Source organism: Scatophagus argus, chromosome 13 (assembly GCF_020382885.2).
Source record: "Scatophagus argus isolate fScaArg1 chromosome 13, fScaArg1.pri, whole genome shotgun sequence".
In the NCBI taxonomy this organism is placed as follows: Eukaryota; Metazoa; Chordata; class Actinopteri; family Scatophagidae; genus Scatophagus; species Scatophagus argus.
The window spans coordinates 6795675-6816158 of record NC_058505.1 but is presented as its reverse complement, the minus strand read 5'-3'; the positions used below and the strand labels follow the sequence as shown (position 1 = coordinate 6816158).

Below are 20484 nucleotides of genomic sequence, written 5' to 3'. Positions count from 1 at the left end.
AATTGTTCAAATAGACAACAGAAACAGTATATAACATTTACTCATTAGCAATACTACAACCAGTTGTATTTGTTTATTTAATGCAATGCAACATGAATAGGGCTAGATGTAGAGCAAGACTAAATAAAATTTATTAATATTTACAGTCTAAGGTCGAAACATTGTGCAGGTGGTTTGCTTGCTGCATAAATACAGCGTGAATGTAAACACTAGAAAACATGACCAACTTAATTACTTTAGATTTTGTGAACATGCGGCATTCTAACATACTCTAATAAAGCGAAGTAACCGAAAGATGTTCCCTCGAACAAACCAAAGGGAAGCAATATTATAAGGTTACTTAAATCGTGTGATATCAGCCACTCTGTTGTCTGTGTCTTGCATTTTGAAATAAGTCTACTGACACATCTGTGTCCAGCCGCGGGGATTTCCCTCAAAAAAGCTTGCAGAGTTCAAATACACATCCTCTTTACGTTTTAACATTTAAAGCCTTTCCTCAGATGTCCGACAAAAGTCATTCAAGGCGGATGAAAGCGTAGGTTAACCCGTCAAACATCTCCGGGACTGTCCATGCAGTGACTCCCGGCTGTGGAAGGTCCTCCCGCACTGCGAGCGGTGCTGTGTCTAGGCTTTTTTTCTTCTAATTGCCTGCTATTTACCGTCTGATTTTTTTAAATCTCCATTTTAGACAGCACTTGACGCATCAGTAGGCTTCATGAGTGGGACATTGTGCCGGGTTATGGTCAGTTCCTGATGGCCCATGTCTATCAATATCAGGCAGGTAACGCCGACAAGAGGTGAATGATTGTGCATGCATAAAGCGCCGTTTGAGCGACGGGAGGCAGACCAGCGGGGAGTGAAATCCTGATGTGTTCAATGTATTGTCGGAAGGCTCCTAAATTATGTACAGTGGATTGTATTTGAGCTAAACCTAATTTGTGATCGTTCAGGATTTATCGAGATTATCAACCGGCATTAAGGCTAATTGGATAGACAAAGCTCCGCAGCAAAAAGCAATCAATATACAGCTGCTATAGCAGTAGGCTACAGACTACCAGCCTTATGAAATGTGGTAAAGAATTTCACTGTTTAGAGGTCAGCTCTCAGAGATTATTAAACTAAATATCACAGAAATATCTTACACATCGTAAGTATCTGGCTTTATCAACCCTCCAGCAATGTGGCACCTTTGTCTCATGTTTGTCTCACAGATGTGGCACAAAATAACCTTTACACCCGTTTTGAAAATAAATTAACAATGTAGACGACTTACCTTTTCGTGCATGGTCATTAGGTCCTCAAAATAATGTTTTACAGGTTTAATCTCTGTTTTCTTTTTAACTTAAGTAGTCGTATGTTTCTAATTTTTGTAGGTCGTAGAGCAACGATTTCACTTTTCATGATTTGTTATGCTGTCTATATTAGAATGATCAGTGTCAAACAAAACTTTAGGAGGATCTGGAAGCCAAAAAGTTTAGTTTGTTTAAATTGTTCTTTAAAACATGCACTCTTGCAAGACTAAACAGAAACCAAAAGGACGCAAGGCTCTCTCACTTCTGCACTGGATAGATTATCTTTTAAATCATTTATGCGCCTTCACGTTCATTTCATTTGAACGTATTTCTGGATGAATTGCCTTAAAACCAAACTGAACTGAGCGATTCAATGATTTGTCTTTAATGTAGCTTCACAATACCTCAACATCGAAATGTGCCGAGTTTACGCTGCTGTGAGCTCCCTCAAATTAGTTCGCACTTTTAAAACAAAACCTCACAATCATCAGTCAGTAATGACCGGATTAAAATATTTAACAGTTTGAGTTTGATCAAATTTTCTCGCACCGCGTGTCCTCACTCGTTAAAATAAGATGGAGTGTGTATTTTACTGATTATCAGGAGAGGAAAGACAACATGCACGCTGTTGTATGACAGTAACATAGTTTAACCATCCAAATCTTCAACATAGTGTGTTTTGTTTTACATTAAACTATCGACTGCTCATTATTTAAAATACCAACTGGTGTGTAGCATCACTTTTCGAAGCTAAAAGCTTTTAAAGAGACACGCTGAGCTGCGCAGGCGCGTTGTGCTGATTCGTCTGAAGCGCTTAATTCCACCGCCTGGTGTTACCTGATGTCTGTTTGACCCCCACAGTTTCTCCTTTACTGAATCTGTGTGTGACCTGGGAGATGGATAGGCAGAGCCCGGGAGAGAAGCAGGCGGACACTAATAGGACTGTGGCCACTACCGCCACCACCCCCACCACATCAGCTGTCGTTTCCATGGCGACGCTCGGCTCCAGCGGCACCACGTGCACCGGGGCGCCCTCTACTTGCCTCAGCATCATCTCACCCGACAGACAGGCAGTCCAGGTAATAGACAGAGCGGAGGGGACTTCTGCATGCATTGTTTGACGTGATTGTCAGAAAGTCCAGGTAATAGACAGCATCTGGGAGCGCTGCATGCATTGTTCCCTCGAGAGGAGTCCAGGTAATAGGCAGTACCTTGTACCTGTGCAGGCATTGTTTGACCTGACAGGCAAGCAGGTGATAGATGATCCCTTGCAATCTAAAGCCGATACAGTGTTGGGATTTTTTTTAAAAAAGAAAGAAATTCAGATAGACAGTACAGGAAACAGACGGTCCTCTGTACTGCTGAAAACGTTTAGGAAAGAAGGTACTCAGATACATATTTTGTTCAATCTACCAGGAGTTATATGTGGCTTCTATCATAAAATAACAAGTTAAATTACTTGTAGTGTTCTTTTATAAGGCTATCTCAAATAATGAAAATGATCAAAATTCAAATGTTTAAGTAAATGTTCTAAATGCCTCAATATTTTCATTTAGTCTTTGTGATAAGAGCAAACGGAACAAGATTCAACTAACGAATAACCTTGTGGACAGAGAACCTAAATGGATGTTTACAGAGCTTTAATTGGTTCCTCATATGATACAATAGATGATCCAGCACGCCATCCACAGACCTCAGAGCATGGCAGCCCAGTACCTGCATCAGATGTACGCAGCCCAGCAGCAGCACCTCATGCTGCAGACAGCAGCCCTGCAGCAGCACCAGCACAACCCGCATCTGCAGAGTCTGGCCACCATACAGCAGGTTAGGTGGTGTCTGTCATGTTTCAGTGTGAGCGTGACGAGTCATTTTGACATGAGCTATAGGCCGTATGACGTCTATCCAACACTTTTCAGGCTTCAATCTGTCAGAGGCAGTCACCTTCGTCATCCAGCGGCAGTTTGGTTCATCAGCCTGCCGGTGTTTCCCAAAACTCTGTGAGTATTTGTGTTACACTATATAGACAAAAGTGTTGGGACATGTGACATTACACCAACAGGGACTTTACTGACATCGCATTCTAAATACATAGACATCTACATAACAGCTTCCACTCTTCAGGGAAGGCTTTCCACAAGATTTTGGAGTGTTTCTGTTGGAATTTTTGCCCATTCATGCCGCAGAGCATTTGTTAGGTCAGAGGTCACACACTGATGTTGGACCAAAAGGCCTGGCTCACAATCTCTGTTCCAGTTCATCTCAAAGGTGCTGCGTGGGCCAGTCAAGTTCTTCCACACCAAACTCATCCAACCATGTCTTTATGGAGCTTTGCTTTGTGCACTGGGGCACAGTCATGCTGGAATAGAAAAGGGCCTTCAACAAACTGTTGCCACAAAGTTGGAAGGATAGCATTGTCCAAAATGTCTTGGTGTGCTGAAGCATTAAGATTCACTGGAAATAAGGGACCAAGTCCAACCCCTGAAAAACAGCCCCATAAAGAAATTTGTCCGGATACTTTTGTCTATATAGCGTAATTGTGTCAATCTGACCTGTTTGCACCACAGATTTTAACCTCAACTTTATCATTTTTCATTATGCTGCACCGAATCTCAGATTACTTTACCAGCATCTCCAGTGACAGCTCAGCTGATCGGTCGAACCCAACCATCCAGCTCCACTGGTGCTGCGACTGCTATATCCCAACAGGCCATGCTCCTGGGAAACAGACCGGCCAACTGTAACCAAGCTCAGATGTACCTTCGAACTCAGATGGTACAAACCTTTTCAAATACCTCAGTCCTGTTTGTCATACTGGTACTTTGAAACTACATGACTCACTTGCCCTACTTCTACTTTTACTGAACGTGTGTTCTGTCAACATGGAATTTTGTTATTTTTAACCGACTAGCCACCTGTCTCTCCCTGCTTTTTGCTCTTCGTCTGTTAGCTTATTCTAACCCCTGCGGCCTCGGTGGCTGCGGTTCAATCAGACCTCCCTGCTGTCACCTCCTGCTCCTCTTTACCTACCTCCTCTCAGGTACAAACTTTGCCAGGCGCAAAAATAAACTAGAATAAACTTGTGCATGCCATAAGGCTGTAATATTATACACTTCAGGATGTTGCACACCTTGAGTATGAGATTTGTTGCAAAATTAAAGTATACGCGGTAAATAAGTATGTGAGAGGTTGTATTGTAGCTTGGTATTTAGATAACAGTATTAAAGTTGCACAAAAGGACAACATAGTGAATGGCTTTTATAAATGGTATAAAAGTGAGGGTTTTTTTTAACCTATGTTCAGGTGCAGAATTTAGCTCTGCGTGCCCATTTGCCTGGAGCCCTGGCTACAGCTCACAGTGTGATTTTAAAGCCACCCGCCCAGTCCCAAGCCCTGACTTCGGCCTCCTCTTCATCCAAGACGTCGGTCTGCTCGCCGAAGACCAACCAGCTGACTGACACCTCGACAGAAACAGGACCGGCTGATGTCACCCGGCTGGCCTCAGGAACTCAGATTATAACCCCCAGTGAGTTCCTGTGCTCAAACACTGACGTTTAAAGGACAGATCACTGGAAAACCCACATGGTTTAGGCTTAAGTGATGAGTCATAGTGATGAAAATCAACTCCCACATGCTGTCTACACTTACGGTAAACTTAATTTAGATGTTTTATTACGGAACTTACATGAAATCCAGTTAAATTGCAGTGAAAATAAATTGTTCCCCTTTCAACTGGGGATCCCTCAGACCCCATAGGTCATAAGCCACTGTTCTGGGTCAAATTTGGTATGAATGTTGACATTCTCGAAGCAAGTGCTTCCTAGACTGCTGATTTAGACCCTCTTTAATGATGAAAAATACCATTTAAAATGTTTTCAAAATTAATTCAGTAATAAGAGGAGATTAATCCGGCACAGTTAACTATAAACTAAACTGACCTTCAAATATGGAAGTGACGAATTAGACACTCAATTGTCACACATGAACAGGAACATATATGTCAATATTAAGTTTCTTTAATGCATTAGTCACATACTAAATGTGATTAAAACTAGGAGAAGACTCAAAAACAGAACTCTAATGTGAACGTGAATGTTTCTTTTTGCCCGGTTAAGGTTTTGGAAAAGGCATCTAAACAGGACTGTGGCTGGTCTTGTTACGTTTAGGTCACCCAGAATGTAAGATGCTTGTTTTGCTCTCCTTGCAGCCTACTCTCCAGTGCAAACCCATGCTGTGGTCAAGCAGCAACTCTCCTGTCCACCAGGCCAGCGAGTGGCCCACCACCAGCTCATCCTCCAGCAGGCTACAGGAGGAGCTTCAAACCACAGACAGCTCCAACCCATCGCTCTCAGAGTTGCACCCCAAGAAACCAACTCCAACCCTCTTCCTCTTTCAGTTAAAAGACTGACCACTCCCAGCATCCAGTCACTAACCAACACTGATCCCCAAGGCCCTCCTTTTGCCCCTTCTTCTTCTTCTTCTTCTTCTCCGTCCGTCACCAACGTGCTTGCATCATCAGCTCAGACCTCAATCCCTGCTGCCACAGTTCAGCCTCAGCCCCCTCCCCTGGTAGCTGCTCCACAGCGTCGGACCTCATTCCCACAAGTGCAGAACCGGCCTCCTCCTCCTCCTCCACCTCTGGTTCTCCCCAGGCTGCCCCAGAACCCGCCGGCCTCCCTCCAGAGGCTGTCCCTGCATTCAGTCCAGGCTTTGGCTGTCCAGTCGGGAAGGATGCTGCTGACAGAGCAGGAGCTGCCTGTAGCAGAGGCTCTGGTCCAGATGCCCTACCAGAACATCCCACCTCCTCAGACAGTGGCCGTCGATCTGAAAGTGCATCCAGTCAGACGAAATGAAAATCCACCGGTGAGTCGCTTAAGCTTCGTAAGCTTTGCTTGTACGTGTTATTTTGATCGAGTGTTTGTCGTGGTTTGAATTTCAGTCGGGGCAAACATGCAAAGTGAATGGACTGAGCTCAGAGGAAAGGAAAGATGAACGTTCTCCCAGCCCAAAGAGAGACAGGACGCCTACACCTCTCATTGGGCCTTCTAAGCAGAATGGTGCAGGTAAAATGTGATAATGAGAGAATAAAATAGAGAAGAAAAGAATGCAGTAAGAACCCTTCAAACTCACATTATCCAGAGAAGTGTTTCATAAAGGTGGCTCAGAGAAGCAGGGACTGTGTTGAGTACAATTTCTTGAATGAATCTAACAATCTGACTCAGGATCTGCCTGTTTTATCAAGCTGGCTTAGAGCTGACTTTGCATATTTTGTGCTGAAAAGTCTTCCTGTAGAGATAAGGATGCGACACACCATTAACCGATTTTCACCTGCAGTTGTAAACCTCCTTTATGAAACAGAATTACTTAAAAATAAAGAATTACACAAACAAAACCAGGTTTAACTGGTAGTCTTGCTTTACTTCTGTTATCTCTCATGCCCTTGCATTGCTCAGCCGTCATGGGTTCATCCTCCGTCATGTCCAGTCACTCGGTGATCAGGTCACCAGTGACGGTGGAGCCATCTCAGCTCACCACCAGCAACCCCCCTCCTCCTCCATCTCCTCCTCTACCTCCTCCCATCCTGCCAGCAGCAGCAGCAGCAGTAAGAGGCCCCAGCCAGCCCCCCTCATCTCCAGCCAGCCTCCCAGGCAGCCCTGATAGGATACTTAGAACCCACGTCCTTACACACCTCATAGAAGGCTTTGTCATCCAAGAGGGCCTGGAGCCATTTCCGGTAAATTTGATTTTAAAATTTTATCCTCTTTGACACCGTGCCTTGCATTCTGATGTTTGGTGGCGTATTTGGTGGCTTATTGGATTGTTAACAGGATTCTCTGCAGACATGATGGAGAATTAATGTGTAATGGCTGTTTAAAGTTTAAAAAGTTAAAAAGCGCCAACCGTAGACTCCTTAGTGCGCCAGGATTGTCTGAGTTTTAAAGTATGTTCCATTAGATTAAATTCAACTTTCTTGTAATTTTACCCTGTGTGCTCACAGTGTGTACTCTAGTAACAGAATGGTGTGTGCGCCTGAATGAAAACTTCAGTCTCCATGTTGACTGTAATGAAGGAGCACGTCACACAGTGTGGTTCATTGATATTGTTAATAGTACTTATAGAGGTCTGTGTTACAGAGGAAGACACAACAGGCTTTGGCTACACAGGCGACACTTGTGAGTAAGATAAGTTTGTTGATGATTTTGGTGTTTTCATGGCACATTCTGGCATGTTCTCTGCTCAGATAAAGGAAGCGCCGCAATGTGATCTTTCTGTACCTACGGCGAACTCACACGTCCTTCCGAGTCAGCGTGTGAACTTTTCTAAGTCGTCCTCTGATTGCAGGTGGTCCCCTCGTCGCTGTTAGCGGACCAGCAGGCCTCGCTTCCTGAATCCCACGAGATGCAAACCAACGGGGATGCAGCAGAGGACAGTCCGCTGGAGGCTGAGCAGTCAGATTCATCCGACTCCGAGATGGAAAACGACGGTCCTGCTGGAGATGGTGAGGTGGTGTGTGTGTGTGTGTGTGTGTGTGTGTGTGTGTGTGTGTGTGTGTGTGTGTGTGTGAGACTAACAGCTGGTTCTGTGAAGTTGCAGAGCTGGAGGAGAGTGTGGCAGGTGTGCTGCAGTGTGAGTTCTGCGGGAGCAGAGGTTACGCTCACACGTTTCTACGCTCCAAACGCTTCTGCTCCATGACGTGCGTCAGGAGGTAAATAAATCACACTCACACACTGACATGAGATTAATACGTCTCTGGTTGTCATTCAATCAGCACAAGGAATATGAAGCGTCATGCTGGTTAAGTCATGGTAAAGTCATGTCAATCCAATATTAAAAATGTACAGCAGCATTATTAAATAGGGTAAAATGATGTTTCACGTGATGTCAAAGTGTTGTTACGTGTTGGCAATATTATATATATTGTTTGTTATTATCATCAACAAAAACTAACAATTTACTTTCATGGTGGTAACAAACATTGTCTGTGTAGTCAAACCCTGACAAACTGCACTGTTTTTCAAAAACTACTAAAAATTGTTCCACTGGGTGACATTACTGTGAACACACATTTAATTTCTGTCTGCCAGAAATACTCAATGTGTATTAATCCACCACTGAAAATAGTCCCCAACAAGTGCACCATGTACGCCTGTTTGAGTAACATTTGCTAAAAATTGTAGTTTCCAGTGTTTTCTTATGAAATTCCTGAGCCTTTTGAAAAACAAAACGATATATTTGTGTTACATTGTTAAAGATTTTGTCCTCATAGACATATAATCCCAAAGAGGGAAGGGAAGCCAGAAGGTTTTTGGTCTTTTTGTGGAAGTATAAAATAAGACCACTCTTATCATTTAAAACAATGACTGATTTTAGTGACTGATTAATGTGTAATGCTGCATTAAAAATACTCATTTCACTGATGGAACAAAGTACAGTAGAGCTGCTCAGAGAACAAAACGTGAACTAAAAAGCAGATTCATGCCGCAAGAGAACCTCCTTTCTTGTATAAATGAAGATTTAAAAAATACATTTGGGTTACAAGAAAAAGTCTCAAGTGCATAATCACACCAGAGGTTTCTTTCTCTACCCGGAGAGGACAGCTTTGAGTCCAGATGCACTCGACTGGCTCAGGACCCTCTGCAATCAGTCAGACGACTGCAGCGGCATGTGAATCTCTGCAGCGGACTGTGATGTGTGCGAATCCGATGTAACGTTTTGAGTGTGTCTGCGTGTTTAGGTTCAGTGTGAGCTGCACCAAGCGTATCAGCATGCTGAGGGCAGGTCGCTGGGGTCACAGGCCTGCGGGCAGGAGAGGACGACCCCCCAGCAGAGTCAACGGAGCCTCCAGAGAGCATTTTCTGAGACAGGTCAGTTAATGTCGCTGACCTGGTGCAAATGGCGAAATGCAGAAGCGCTTGCATGGGTCGCTGGTCCCATGAGACAAACGGCTCTCTGGAGCACATCGTTGCATCTGACAGGAGCAAAGCCTTGAAGGAGACTCCTGGCTTGTGAACAGGATGCCTTGGATTCTTTCAGTGAGTGGCCTGAAGAGATAAAAACATTTTCCATAAACCCATGAGGAAACTATCGAAGGAGGAAAGTCTGAATAAGTAAACTTGTGTGGCAGAAATATTTTTTCTCTTCAGATTTATGGAGGAGTCAAGGTTTTTTTTTTTGTACAGTTGCAGTTATTGAACAGTTTTTGTACACATTTTTCTTTTGGCCTCACTGACAATCAGTAGGAATCAAAATGTTTTCGTCTTCAGAGTGAAATTCACTCTTCTGCTGCCGCTATGAGTCAAGGCTGTTTATTTGGCACTTTTCTAAATGAAGTTAAAAACAACAGAATAAACCGTAAAACATACCAAGACGGATAGAAAGAAGACAGTACAGAATAGTGAAAGACAATTTATATTACACCATAAAACAATGAGGTAATTATGAATATTAACATGTGTAAAACAAAGAAATAATGAATCATTAAAAGTAGTTTTTTGCATCATCCTTAAAATAATTTTGTCCAGATGAGATAATAAAGAAAATTCTGTCACCTACATGGAATCAGGAATTTCGTGTTAAATACATCATTTCAATCAAAAAACATTTAAGTTTAACTGAAACATATCTCCGAAAGCTCCTGTGGACTAAAGAGAGTAATTAAAAGGTGGAACATTTTTATTTTTAAAGCCTCCAAAGCAGAATTTAAACCATAATCAGATGCCAAAACGTTGCCTAAAACACAGAAGTCTTTCAGCTTTAAAAGTTTCTTATATCACAATGACCGACCACACAATACTAAGAAAACCCTGTAATGCACAGGCTCATGGAGGCCTGAGGAGCGGAGGAGAGGAGGCCCAGGAAGACCAGGAGGAAGAGGAGGAAGATGAGCCTCCCGCTCCCATGACAACCAGGCTCCGAAAACAGGCGGAGAGAGAGCGAGAGAGGGAGCGAGTGCAGGAGCAGAGGGTGACAGAAACCATCTGCGTTTCTGACGGAGAGGAAGACGTCGGCCGTCCATCTCAGTGGAACGTAGAACAGGTGTTTTCTTACATCAGCTCCCTGCCAGGTACGGCTGTGACTTTCACACGCACACACACACACACACACACACGTTGTGTTGTGTTGTTGTGTTCAGATCATTTTTCCAGCTGTGTCAGAAATTTTCAGATTAAATTGGTCTTTTGGCTCTTAAAACAGCAGAAATAAGTACAGCAATTAAACTCAAACAGCAACCACAACTACTGTTGCACTGCATTTGGTGAACATTGATAACATTACAACATTTATATATGCTTTTATTCTATGCTATGTCGCAGTTTATTTTACTACTTTTGTGAGGGTGTTTGTCTTTAAACGTACACACATTTATTTTCAGTACGACTACAAACATATCGACACATAAGAAGCCAAACAAACAAAAACTCCTGTTCTTCATGTTGTGTTCTTATGTTTGACTTCTTGTATCTTATCATAAACAAAAAAATAAATAAATAAAGATTTGTATTAATTTGATTTTTTTAAAAAAGCAGTGGGTTATTTTGGAGATTTGAATTTATGTGGGAAGGTTGCAAACTTCTACTATTTTGTTGTCAACGTAAAATACACAGCTTGTCCCTCGTAAATACTGCAAACACCCCACTGCTGCCTCCGAGCACATAAAGCAGATCACCTCATGTGGGCCAAAGTAACGCTGCCAGATGTTCAAAACAGCAAAAGCAGCTTTGGTTAAATTGCTCCATGAAAGCTTGAACAAGCCCCTGATTAAAATATATGTTGCTGTATGCATTTGCTGTTTGTATTTCAACATAAAGAGCCACATGGAGACATAATAATCATAATAGGTAAAGTACCAGATATCAGCCTCCATCTTGTCTTTTCTCCAGGAGGTCGGGCTGTAGCCCAGGAGTTTCGCTCCCAGGAGATAGATGGACAGGCTCTGCTGCTCCTGACAGAGGACCACCTGGTCGGCAACATGAACCTTAAACTGGGACCAGCGCTGAAACTCTGTGCCCACATTAACTCTCTGAAGGATGCATAAACGCTTAACATTCCTCCTCTCAAAGAATGAAAATGTGTTCATCAGGATTAAGACATAAAAGAAGAGCGGCGGACGAGGAAGCACAGCCCGTCTGTAGGTCGTATTTCCTGTAACTGGACTTAAAGCTGCGAGTGGATAATGACTGCACAGGCTGCAGTTTTTCCTGAGACCACTGCCAAGGATTTCACTCCCGCCGGCTGTGGCTGCTTCACTTCTTTCCGTCTCCTCGCATCATTCCATCGTAGTGATTGTAGCAGTTTGGCTCCGGTTATCCATTTGTTTCAAAATGGTTTTAAAAGCTCTTTGTTTTGTTTGTATACACAGAAAACAACTTTACATTTACATTATTATACGTATTATTATACCGTACTCAGAGTTTACGAAACAGATTATCGCCTACAATCTGACAAATGAAATTCGATAGACTTATCATCAGCAGACAAACTGCTGTAATGACTTATGGAACCAAACTGACCACAAGGTTATTATTTATTAATTTATTTATTATTGCCATAATTAATATACAAATAAAACCATTAATTATTGTGCACTGTTTTGTGGTTTTTAGTGATGCATTTTACTAAAGATGGCAAAAAAAAAACTCCAGGAGCCAAAATGGAGTCAGGATTTACATTTGCACACGCAGATAATAATAATACAACTCAATATTTAAAACAATCCTTTAAAAAGGTGTCCATCGCTGCCTCTCACTCACATGCAAAGACAGACAAACACTAAGACAAGTGAGTCACTGTGGGTCAAGATCTCATATATAAGATTTTTGCATATTCCTCAATTAAGTTGTATTTATTTAATGAGATTACCGTGCAATCACTGAGAGAGAAAACCTTTGATTCACTGAGAACTCTGTGACATTTAAGGGGTCAAAGGGGGGCCAACTTTTTTTCCTCATACGTTTTATTTAACTTTATATCCGGCCATCCTTCATAGCCATCTGCTTTGATCTCAACCATCTCCGCAGTCTTGCTCCAACGTTCTCATAAAGTCTTTCCAGCTTTGAAAGCGAAAGCACAATGTTAATTCTTTCTGAACAATCAAACATTCATCACTGTAGTACTGACTCAGAGTTTCAGGTTTTGAGTTGCAAAACAAATCTGTTCTTGTTTAGGCTTTCGCTCTGGTCAGAGTGGAATTCAAAGTAAAACTGTTTTTAAAAATCTCTTGTATATCAGTGAACCTCCACCAGAGGGCGTCTTCCACGCAGAACTGCTGCTGCAAACAGTTCAACATGGTGACAAACAACTGCTGGCTGTTCTCAAACTCACCCCACTCCATTTACGCTGTCGTTCTGGTATGTAACATTATATTTTGTCCCTTTTAAATAAATAATTCTGTAAATTAAAATAATAGTAAAGGAGGAAGTATTGAGATAACTGAGATAACTCAGTTCATATTATGTTATTGCATTTTTATTTTTGATACATGGATATCAACAAGCAGCATTTCACTGTTGTACCTGTCGAGGTCGTGCTAATATAAAACATTTTGTATATTTTTAGCTCCCAGCCTGTTCAGTATGTAAAATCTCAATCTGTAAAGTAACTTCAGCTGACAAATAAACGTTGTGGAGGAAAGAGTAGAAAATCTCCCTCGGAAATGCGGTATAAAGTAGGGACATTTGTCTCAAACATCATGTGCATACCTGACATCTGCGCTCAGGTTTCTAAGTCCAGGTTATCCCCCTTTCACACAACAACAACACACAAATCTGACTTGGTAAGAGTGATAACTTTGTTTATTTGAAACAAGTCCAAACAATTTATTTTTACAGCTCTTTCTGACTCCTAAAAGACAGACTGAAACATATTTTGGGACGCTGCTATAGTCATTTAAGTGCAAATGATACGAGGATACATTTCTCTACTGAAAAATACTAGTCACTATATAACTCACTTTCTATGCTGTACATGGGGAACGCGTTGCCTGGATGTGAAACGGGTCGATGGAATGTTTCAAGTAAGGTATGAAGAGACAGACACATTAATAAGAGTTACAGTACATAGAGATCGTTTCCATGCACACGTTTTGGTTTACAAGGCTACTGTGCAAAAGTTGACGCGTTTTAAGACATTTTAAACAACATCGGAGTGATGGTAACATCGTCGACTCATTGACGGATGAGTGTTTGCAGAGGCAATATGGTCGATCAGTTTACAGGCACTGTGAAGATGAGTTTATACATTCTGAATCTGGTAACGTTTTATTTTACCTGTCTGTTGACTCTGATTGATTTGAAAATAATTTCCCAGGAGGTTTCCTGGAAAGAAACTGGTACACTTCCACATAACTCCTAAGTGCTGGCTAAATGCTAAGCTAGAGCAACATTGTAGATGGGGTTTAAATGGAGCAATTTTGTTCCTAGAAATTTCTCTGGATGACAACGTCATCACAACACAACTAATAAAACTAACCAAAATAATGAGTGGGAAAACTCAACCTTGTAATTAGAACCGATCGACTTTGTTCTTTCCAGGGAACTTCAGAAAAATCAGTTGGAAATTACAGAACTATTGCAATAAAATACAACGTTAACCAGAATCTTTCTTTTCTCTATGCTGAAGGTTTATATTTTTTGCATTCTTCATAGTTGCCACTCTGTCCCAACATGAGAGAATTTATTATCAGCTGCAAATGAGTCTGAAATGTAACCGGATAAATAAATACCCCTGAAAACTGAGCAAACCTGACACTATAAACGGAGGATTGTGAAGCTTTCTCGCATAACTGGCCAATAACCTGAGGCAAGAGCGAATGAGCTGACATCTAGGCTTTTACAGCACTGAGAAATTCAGATGTAATTAAGAAAAATAAATGAGTTTATCTTCCATCTGCAATACTGACAACTGCAAAAAAAAAAAAAAAAAGAAAGCCAATATGATTTACAAATGTTTGTGCGAACTATGGTGCATGGCACTCAAATAACGATATGTAAAATCTCTAAAAGTATAAATAACTGTCTAAAACACAGGAATGAGCCTTTTCATGGGGGAATGGGTTCAACTTATTGCCTCTCTGCTTCTTGCTCTTTCTCTTGAGCTCAATGTAAAAAGGGTGGAACATTTTTCCCGATGGGCGGCAGCAGCATAGCTTATGATGATAGCTGACCCTCTCTAACTCCACTGTGTAGGACACATGCGGAGAAGGTGGGCAGGAAGATACTTGAGAAGCAAAGTGTCATTGTCGGACATCAGTCCGGCTCAGGGCATGCTGCTGGAGCCGAGCCCGTCCCTCTCTGCGGATATGGACTTGACCAGCTCCTCCACCCAGCGGACCTCAGAGGCCACCTGCTCAGCCAGGACCTCATAGCGGTTTTCCAGGCGCCCAAACTTGCGTTTGAGGATGTTGGCGGACTGCATGGTGAGCCGAGCCTCCTCCTGGCTCCTCTTGCGCTGAACTTGAGTGCGCTGCAGCTCTTGGCGGATGTGGCTCAGGTCGCTGGAGATGCTCTGGTTCTCCTCCTTGTACCAACCCTCCTTCTCCTCATATATGGACAGCAGCGCCGCCACATCCTCCCGGCATGAGCGCTGATTGCGCTCCAGATCCTTCAGGCCTTCCTCCGCCGCCGCTATCTCCTCAAGGACCTGGGAGAAGCGCTCGAAGTTGACGTAGGTGTTGTTAGGGGGCATGCTGGAGTGGGACTTGATGGTGTACTCCTTCAGACGAGTGGTCTTCAGGCGCCGGCGCTCAGGCTTGTGGTCTCTCTCCTCTGGGCGGACATTTCGTCTCTTAATCACCTGGAGATGGAAAAATGTAAAGGCCTGGAATGAAGATTGTGATTCTACAACATCCAACAGAATTTTCTTTTTTAAGCCGATATAAGATTGATATAAACATCTAAGGGTTTAAAAGTCTGACAATGATAAATCAGCCATTAAATAGATAATATAAACAAACATTTTCATAAGGATCTTTTAATTGACTATTTAATGGAGAGACTGTTTATAAATGACTAAAACAGATCTTTAAATGTAACTGAAATGTCAGTCTAGCTCTACTTGATGAAAACAGCAAACATGTAGGGACTTTAGCAAAATGTTAATAAATACAACACTCACCTTAATCCAGGGGTGTTCAAGACTGTCATCGATAGTCATTCTCTTCCTGCAAAACAAAAACAAAGTTACACACTCACACAGACAACAGAGATTTCTCTTCTTTATCCTTGGCATACAATTTGAAAAGGTTCATACTTGGGATCCTTGACCAGCAGACGGCGTATGAAGTCCTTGGCGAGCTCACTGGTGTTGCTAAAATACTCCTCATCAAAGTCATAGTTGACGGCTGAGATGTTTGTCAGGGTCTCCTGCTTGGTCTCGCCCAGAAATGGTGACGCGCCACTCAACCTACAGGAACACAGATAAAAGGCTTTGCGTTATATAAAACACATGGATCAGGAGTGAGGTGACTCATGTTGCAACGAATGCCAACAGCCGGTCGAGATGTAAAGCATTACTCACAAAATGTAAGTGATTACTCCAATGCTCCTGCAGAGACAAGAAGAATCAAACATGAAATGAAAAACTGTCACACAGGTCAATAAATAGCTTCAGAGGAGGAAAAAGAAAACATGTTGACGTCTTACCACATGTCCGCCTCCAGCCCAAGTGGTTCATAGTTGACTATTTCGGGAGCTGTAAAGCACACAGGATTGAACACTTTAATTCAAACCAGATGTGGAGATCTGAAACGCGACATCATCCATTCACAAGGTTTGGTTTACTTGCCAGCGTGAGCAGGCAGCAGCAGAAGAACACTGAACATGTTTGCTCTGTGAAATGCATCATTCAGGAGCGGAGAGAAACGTGATCTCACCAACAAACTCTGGGGTTCCAAAAATGTTCTTGAACTCATTTCCAGCTTTAATCTGATGAGCAATCCCAAAGTCAATCAGCTTGATTCTGGGGTTCGGGACGTTCTTGTCAAGCAGCATGATATTCTCAGGCTGAAAGACAAAAAACAAGACAGCTAAACATTACTGAGATAAAAACCTCTCTGGATATCTAACGTACAACATTAAGTTCTGGCACCTTGACATAACTTCTCACTGACACGTCAACTACGACTGCTGGCTCAGAGCCTCACAAACAAGCCGTGTTGAACAAACAGACTGCTGACCTTGAGGTCAAAGTGAGCGATGCGTTTGGAGTGTAGATACTGAACGCCGTCCAGGATCTGCTTGAGAAACTGAGTGGCTTCCTCCTCCGTGAGAGACTCCTTCTCAGCCAGGAAGTCAAACAGCTCTCCTCCGGACACCAGCTCCAGGATCAGGATCACGTCGGTCTTGTTTTCAAAGATGTCGTGGAGGGTGATGATGTTGCTGTGTTGGATCTCCCGAAGGATGTTGACCTCACGCTCGATCTCTTCGCGGCTCACCCCCCGCCGGCTGGACGACAGCCGCCGCTTCTTGATGAACTTTGCCGCGTACTCGACACCCGTGCTCTTCTCCTTACACTTACGAACGATGGCAAACTGTCCACTGCAGGGAGGAGAGAAGAAAGAGAGGTTAAAAAGATAAGGATAATGTACACTTTCTTGCCCTTTTAGTGTTTTCATTTTTCCAGGTTCATGTTATTATAATGACTGAATTCTTGGCTTCTGGTCAGAGTACATACAGCATATGAAGACAACACCCTGAGATATGCTGACTTGTGATGGGCAGTGATTATCTTTTAAATTTTACAGATTAAGTCAGTGCTTTCCCAACTTGTTTGACTCATGCCCCTCAAAATGAAGCAACTTTTACTTGTGACCCTGAATCACAGATTGTGGTACAAATTTGAAAATCATCACTGTACCAAAACATAAACCATACTAAGTCATTTCTGTCTATAATCAAATCATGAAAACCAAATTTTATTAAAGCGAGTGAAAGAATCACTGCCAGTACAGTGAGAACATTTCAACCGTTTTTTTTTATGCAAATAAACTTGTTTTGAGACTTTTCTCAAAAAAAATATAAAATACTTTAGGGAAGCTGATCGACAAAAAATATTGGCATTTCATTGGCAGTGACTTTTCACTTGTTTCATAAAACCTTAAAGACTCAAGCTGTAGAAATAAGTAGCATATGCAGGGATTTGTGACTCCTCAGATTTATCTCCAGAGATCCTAACCCCTCAGGTGCGAAACACTACACTAAGAAATCTATTGATAAAATAATTGTAGCAAACATTATTAACAAGTCCCAGGTAGATAAACAAAGATAATAAAAATATGTAGTCTATAGTTTTGTTTTATAGAATCTGGTTTAAAAAGGTGGTGAATAAATAACTAATTACTGACATGAGCAATAAGACCAAAAGTGCACGTGAGGATGCCTTTTCTACCTCAGGTAGCGTGGACACACACACACACACACACACACCTCTCCTTCAGAGACTCCACACCACAGCAGAGGTAGAAAGGCACATTGAGAAGCAGTGATGTCATACTTTTACTGCATTACTGCAGAAAAAAATAACCCGGAAAGAAAGTTGATCTTGCTCAATTTAAATCTGATGACTCGTCCACAAACATGTTTGAAGCTGACACATCGTTAAATGTTTCTGCCTTCACCAAACCTAACGTTTTAGATATTCTGCAGCACAGAGCTGGCATTAAAATATGTCTCAAACACATCACAAGTAACTATGTGGGATTTGATTACACTTCACCCTCACATGTGCTTTTATTTGGCAGACACTACAAACACTGGTAAACAGAAACATACATTTGTGCAAGCTGTACAGTTTGAAAAGAGAGCTGCTGCAGCTATCTGGGTACTTTCTTTAAAACTTTTTCTGAGTTATTTCACAAATTACCTGTCACGTTATGCACATAACACTGACAAACTACATAGTTTTTCAACACCATCTGGCACTTGTATTTGCATGATACCACATGAGCAGAGACGAGAATCTCCGATGGCCTTCAAACATGGTATGAATGAATACAACCTAAAGATCAAAAAATTTGTTTTGGCTGGACTGAAACTTAAATTTAGAGATATCCTCCAAGCAAGACAAACATCAGACAAAACAGTGAACAGTGCCATTTATTGAACAGTTACTTTCAAGTATAATATGTTTTTTCAGGTAACAAAAGACAATAAATACCTGCCCAGCTCCTCTCCCATCTCATAATACAACTCAACATCCTCTTGCCTGAAGCCAGCCATGGTGTGCTGACTTTGATGATGGGGCAAAGCCTGACGTTTCCCTGCAAAGAAAAACATTAACACAATTGATTCTAACAGTGGGATCAAAACAAAAGCGCGTTACTAGGTCTAAAATGTAATGAAAGTCTTAGCTATAAGCCACGATTATCACACCCCACCTACAGGCACTCCACCTCTGAGTACCTGGGCTTCTTTGCTCCTTATTTGGCCCGAGTCAACACAGCTTTAGTTTTTTAGAGACTTTCAGGCTGATGTCAGACCTCTGCATACCAGTCCTACTGACATCATCTCCTGCCCATGACCACATATCTCTGACTCGATTAAAGGGACTGGGGTTTAGCCACACTAGCAACTATTTTTCTCAATTATACATTAACTGTGACAGGTCTATTAAAACAAAAAAAAACAAAAACAAGTTTAACATTAAACTATGCTCTGATTGTAGCTTATCAGACACGCTTTAAGCACTTTAAATAATGCTGAATAGCACTTGTGCGGTTTATGATACAAGCGCGCAGCAGAGACATTTTTTCCATCGGATATCACCAGCGAGCTTATAGCTTCAAGCTAAAAAAGGGAACAGACAGATCTATTAACAACCCATTAACGTCTTCGAGATGAAACGAATACTATAAAATTCAAAAGGAAAGGATAAAGGGAATCCCAACAGTTAGCTTAGCTGGTTAACAGCTAACTTAAACGTAGCGTTACTGTATAAACACCGACTATAGCTGTCTGTGGCAAATGTTACCAAAGTGAAAAAAAACATTCGCTTAATAAAACTCAAATACTGGCAGAAAGTATATATTTTACCAAATAAAATATGTAGGCAATGCTGTAACGTCTACTTACAGTACTGTTGGTTATGAGTGCCGCATTCCCTTCCAAAGTAGCTGTGTGAATCACAGACGGAACCGTGTCAAACCAGCCGTTGGTGAAACACAAAACTTCCGGTTTTATCTTTCAAAATAACACCCGCTATTTTTATGGGCGTACTGGCATACTTTAACGCAGTTTCTATTGCATCTGCGATCTCCATGTGACACATATTTGAGGCCAAGCGATACCACGTTATTTGTGGTGGGGAAATACCTATGTGTTTTTGGGTGTAAGTGCAATTCTGTCTACTTCTGACAGTGTAAGCATACCTAACATCCTAAAGCATATTTTGAGCAAGATTTGTACCAATGAGAACAACATGAACGCTCTTTCTGAAGTTTTAGTTTGCGTTTAACTTTACATTTAACTAAACACAAATTACACTGTTATATTTCCTTCCTTTTTAAGCTTACTGTAAAGTTTTTAGTGAATCTTCCTAGATTTGAGGATTGGATACTGGGTTTACAAAAACTACGCTTTTAATCTGAAAGCAGATGTTCCGGTTATGTATCGATTGATGCAGGAACATGTCCGACATAAGGAAGAACATATGGAATGACATCAGGCTGAGTGAAGCAACCCGCTGTAGTACGTCAATGAATAACAAGATCGAGCATGCAAAGATTAAAGAGAGACTGAGGTCATTCAAGTAACACTGGGTAGCTTAGGTGAAGCGGATACTCAAGAATGGCTAAATAAGTGAGGATTTCTATTAAGACTTTTATAGTAGGGGGTTATGATATCATCGGATAATGCGTAATTCATGTACATTGTTTTTAATTTTATTTTAGGAATAAATTTTAATTAATTTTAGGCTACTTATTTTTTTGCTGTTGCTTGAGTGAACGCAGAGTGAAAAGTAGTCCTTGCTGATGTTTATCCTCGTTACCACTAGATGGCGGTATGAGTATATGTAATAATATGCCTGGCTTGTGTCTTTGTTAACTGTTATGCTCATATGCCAACTGTTATCCAGCTTATTTTATACAGATGTATCTAGTGCTGTTCATTTTATTTCATATTTGATGTTTATGATTTATTTGGAACTCAGCGAGCAAGTTTACCGCCTGTCTAATTATGAAAAATGAACCAGTCTTTTGCTA

At 41.7% G+C, this 20484-nt stretch overlaps 2 protein-coding genes across 6 annotated transcripts; one reads left to right on the top strand and one right to left on the bottom strand.

The window, feature by feature from the left end:
- Positions 1–562: 562 nt before the first annotated feature.
- Positions 563–11883, top strand: phc3 (polyhomeotic homolog 3 (Drosophila)). 4 transcript variants are annotated; one of them, XM_046408898.1, is made up of 16 exons: positions 563–781; positions 2154–2371; positions 2961–3116; positions 3209–3289; positions 3906–4064; positions 4240–4329; positions 4593–4815; positions 5497–6152; positions 6229–6352; positions 6743–7023; positions 7424–7462; positions 7632–7788; positions 7878–7995; positions 9025–9154; positions 10107–10353; positions 11171–11883. In XM_046408898.1, exons 1-16 carry the CDS (start codon positions 754–756, stop codon positions 11323–11325), a joined length of 2862 nt encoding a protein of 953 aa, XP_046264854.1. In that variant the 5' UTR covers positions 563–753; the 3' UTR covers positions 11326–11883. The 4 variants fall into 4 exon arrangements, with proteins under 4 accessions (XP_046264854.1, XP_046264855.1, XP_046264856.1 ...); XM_046408900.1 differs by having other exon boundaries at positions 564–777; XM_046408901.1 differs by lacking the exon at positions 563–781 and adding an exon at positions 850–1147.
- Positions 11884–13063: 1180 nt separating this feature from the next.
- On the bottom strand, positions 13064–19450 carry dapk3 (death-associated protein kinase 3). Of its 2 annotated transcripts, none has more exons than XM_046408902.1 (9): positions 19355–19450; positions 18441–18543; positions 16462–16822; positions 16159–16288; positions 15929–15977; positions 15804–15830; positions 15537–15689; positions 15402–15447; positions 13064–15080 (listed from the first exon to the last, which is right to left on the bottom strand). In XM_046408902.1, exons 2-9 carry the CDS (start codon positions 18500–18502, stop codon positions 14544–14546), a joined length of 1365 nt encoding a protein of 454 aa, XP_046264858.1. In that variant the 5' UTR covers positions 18503–18543; positions 19355–19450; the 3' UTR covers positions 13064–14543. The 2 variants fall into 2 exon arrangements, with proteins under 2 accessions (XP_046264858.1, XP_046264859.1); XM_046408903.1 differs by lacking the exon at positions 19355–19450 and adding an exon at positions 19316–19334.
- Between the last annotated feature and the right edge of the window lie 1034 nt (positions 19451–20484).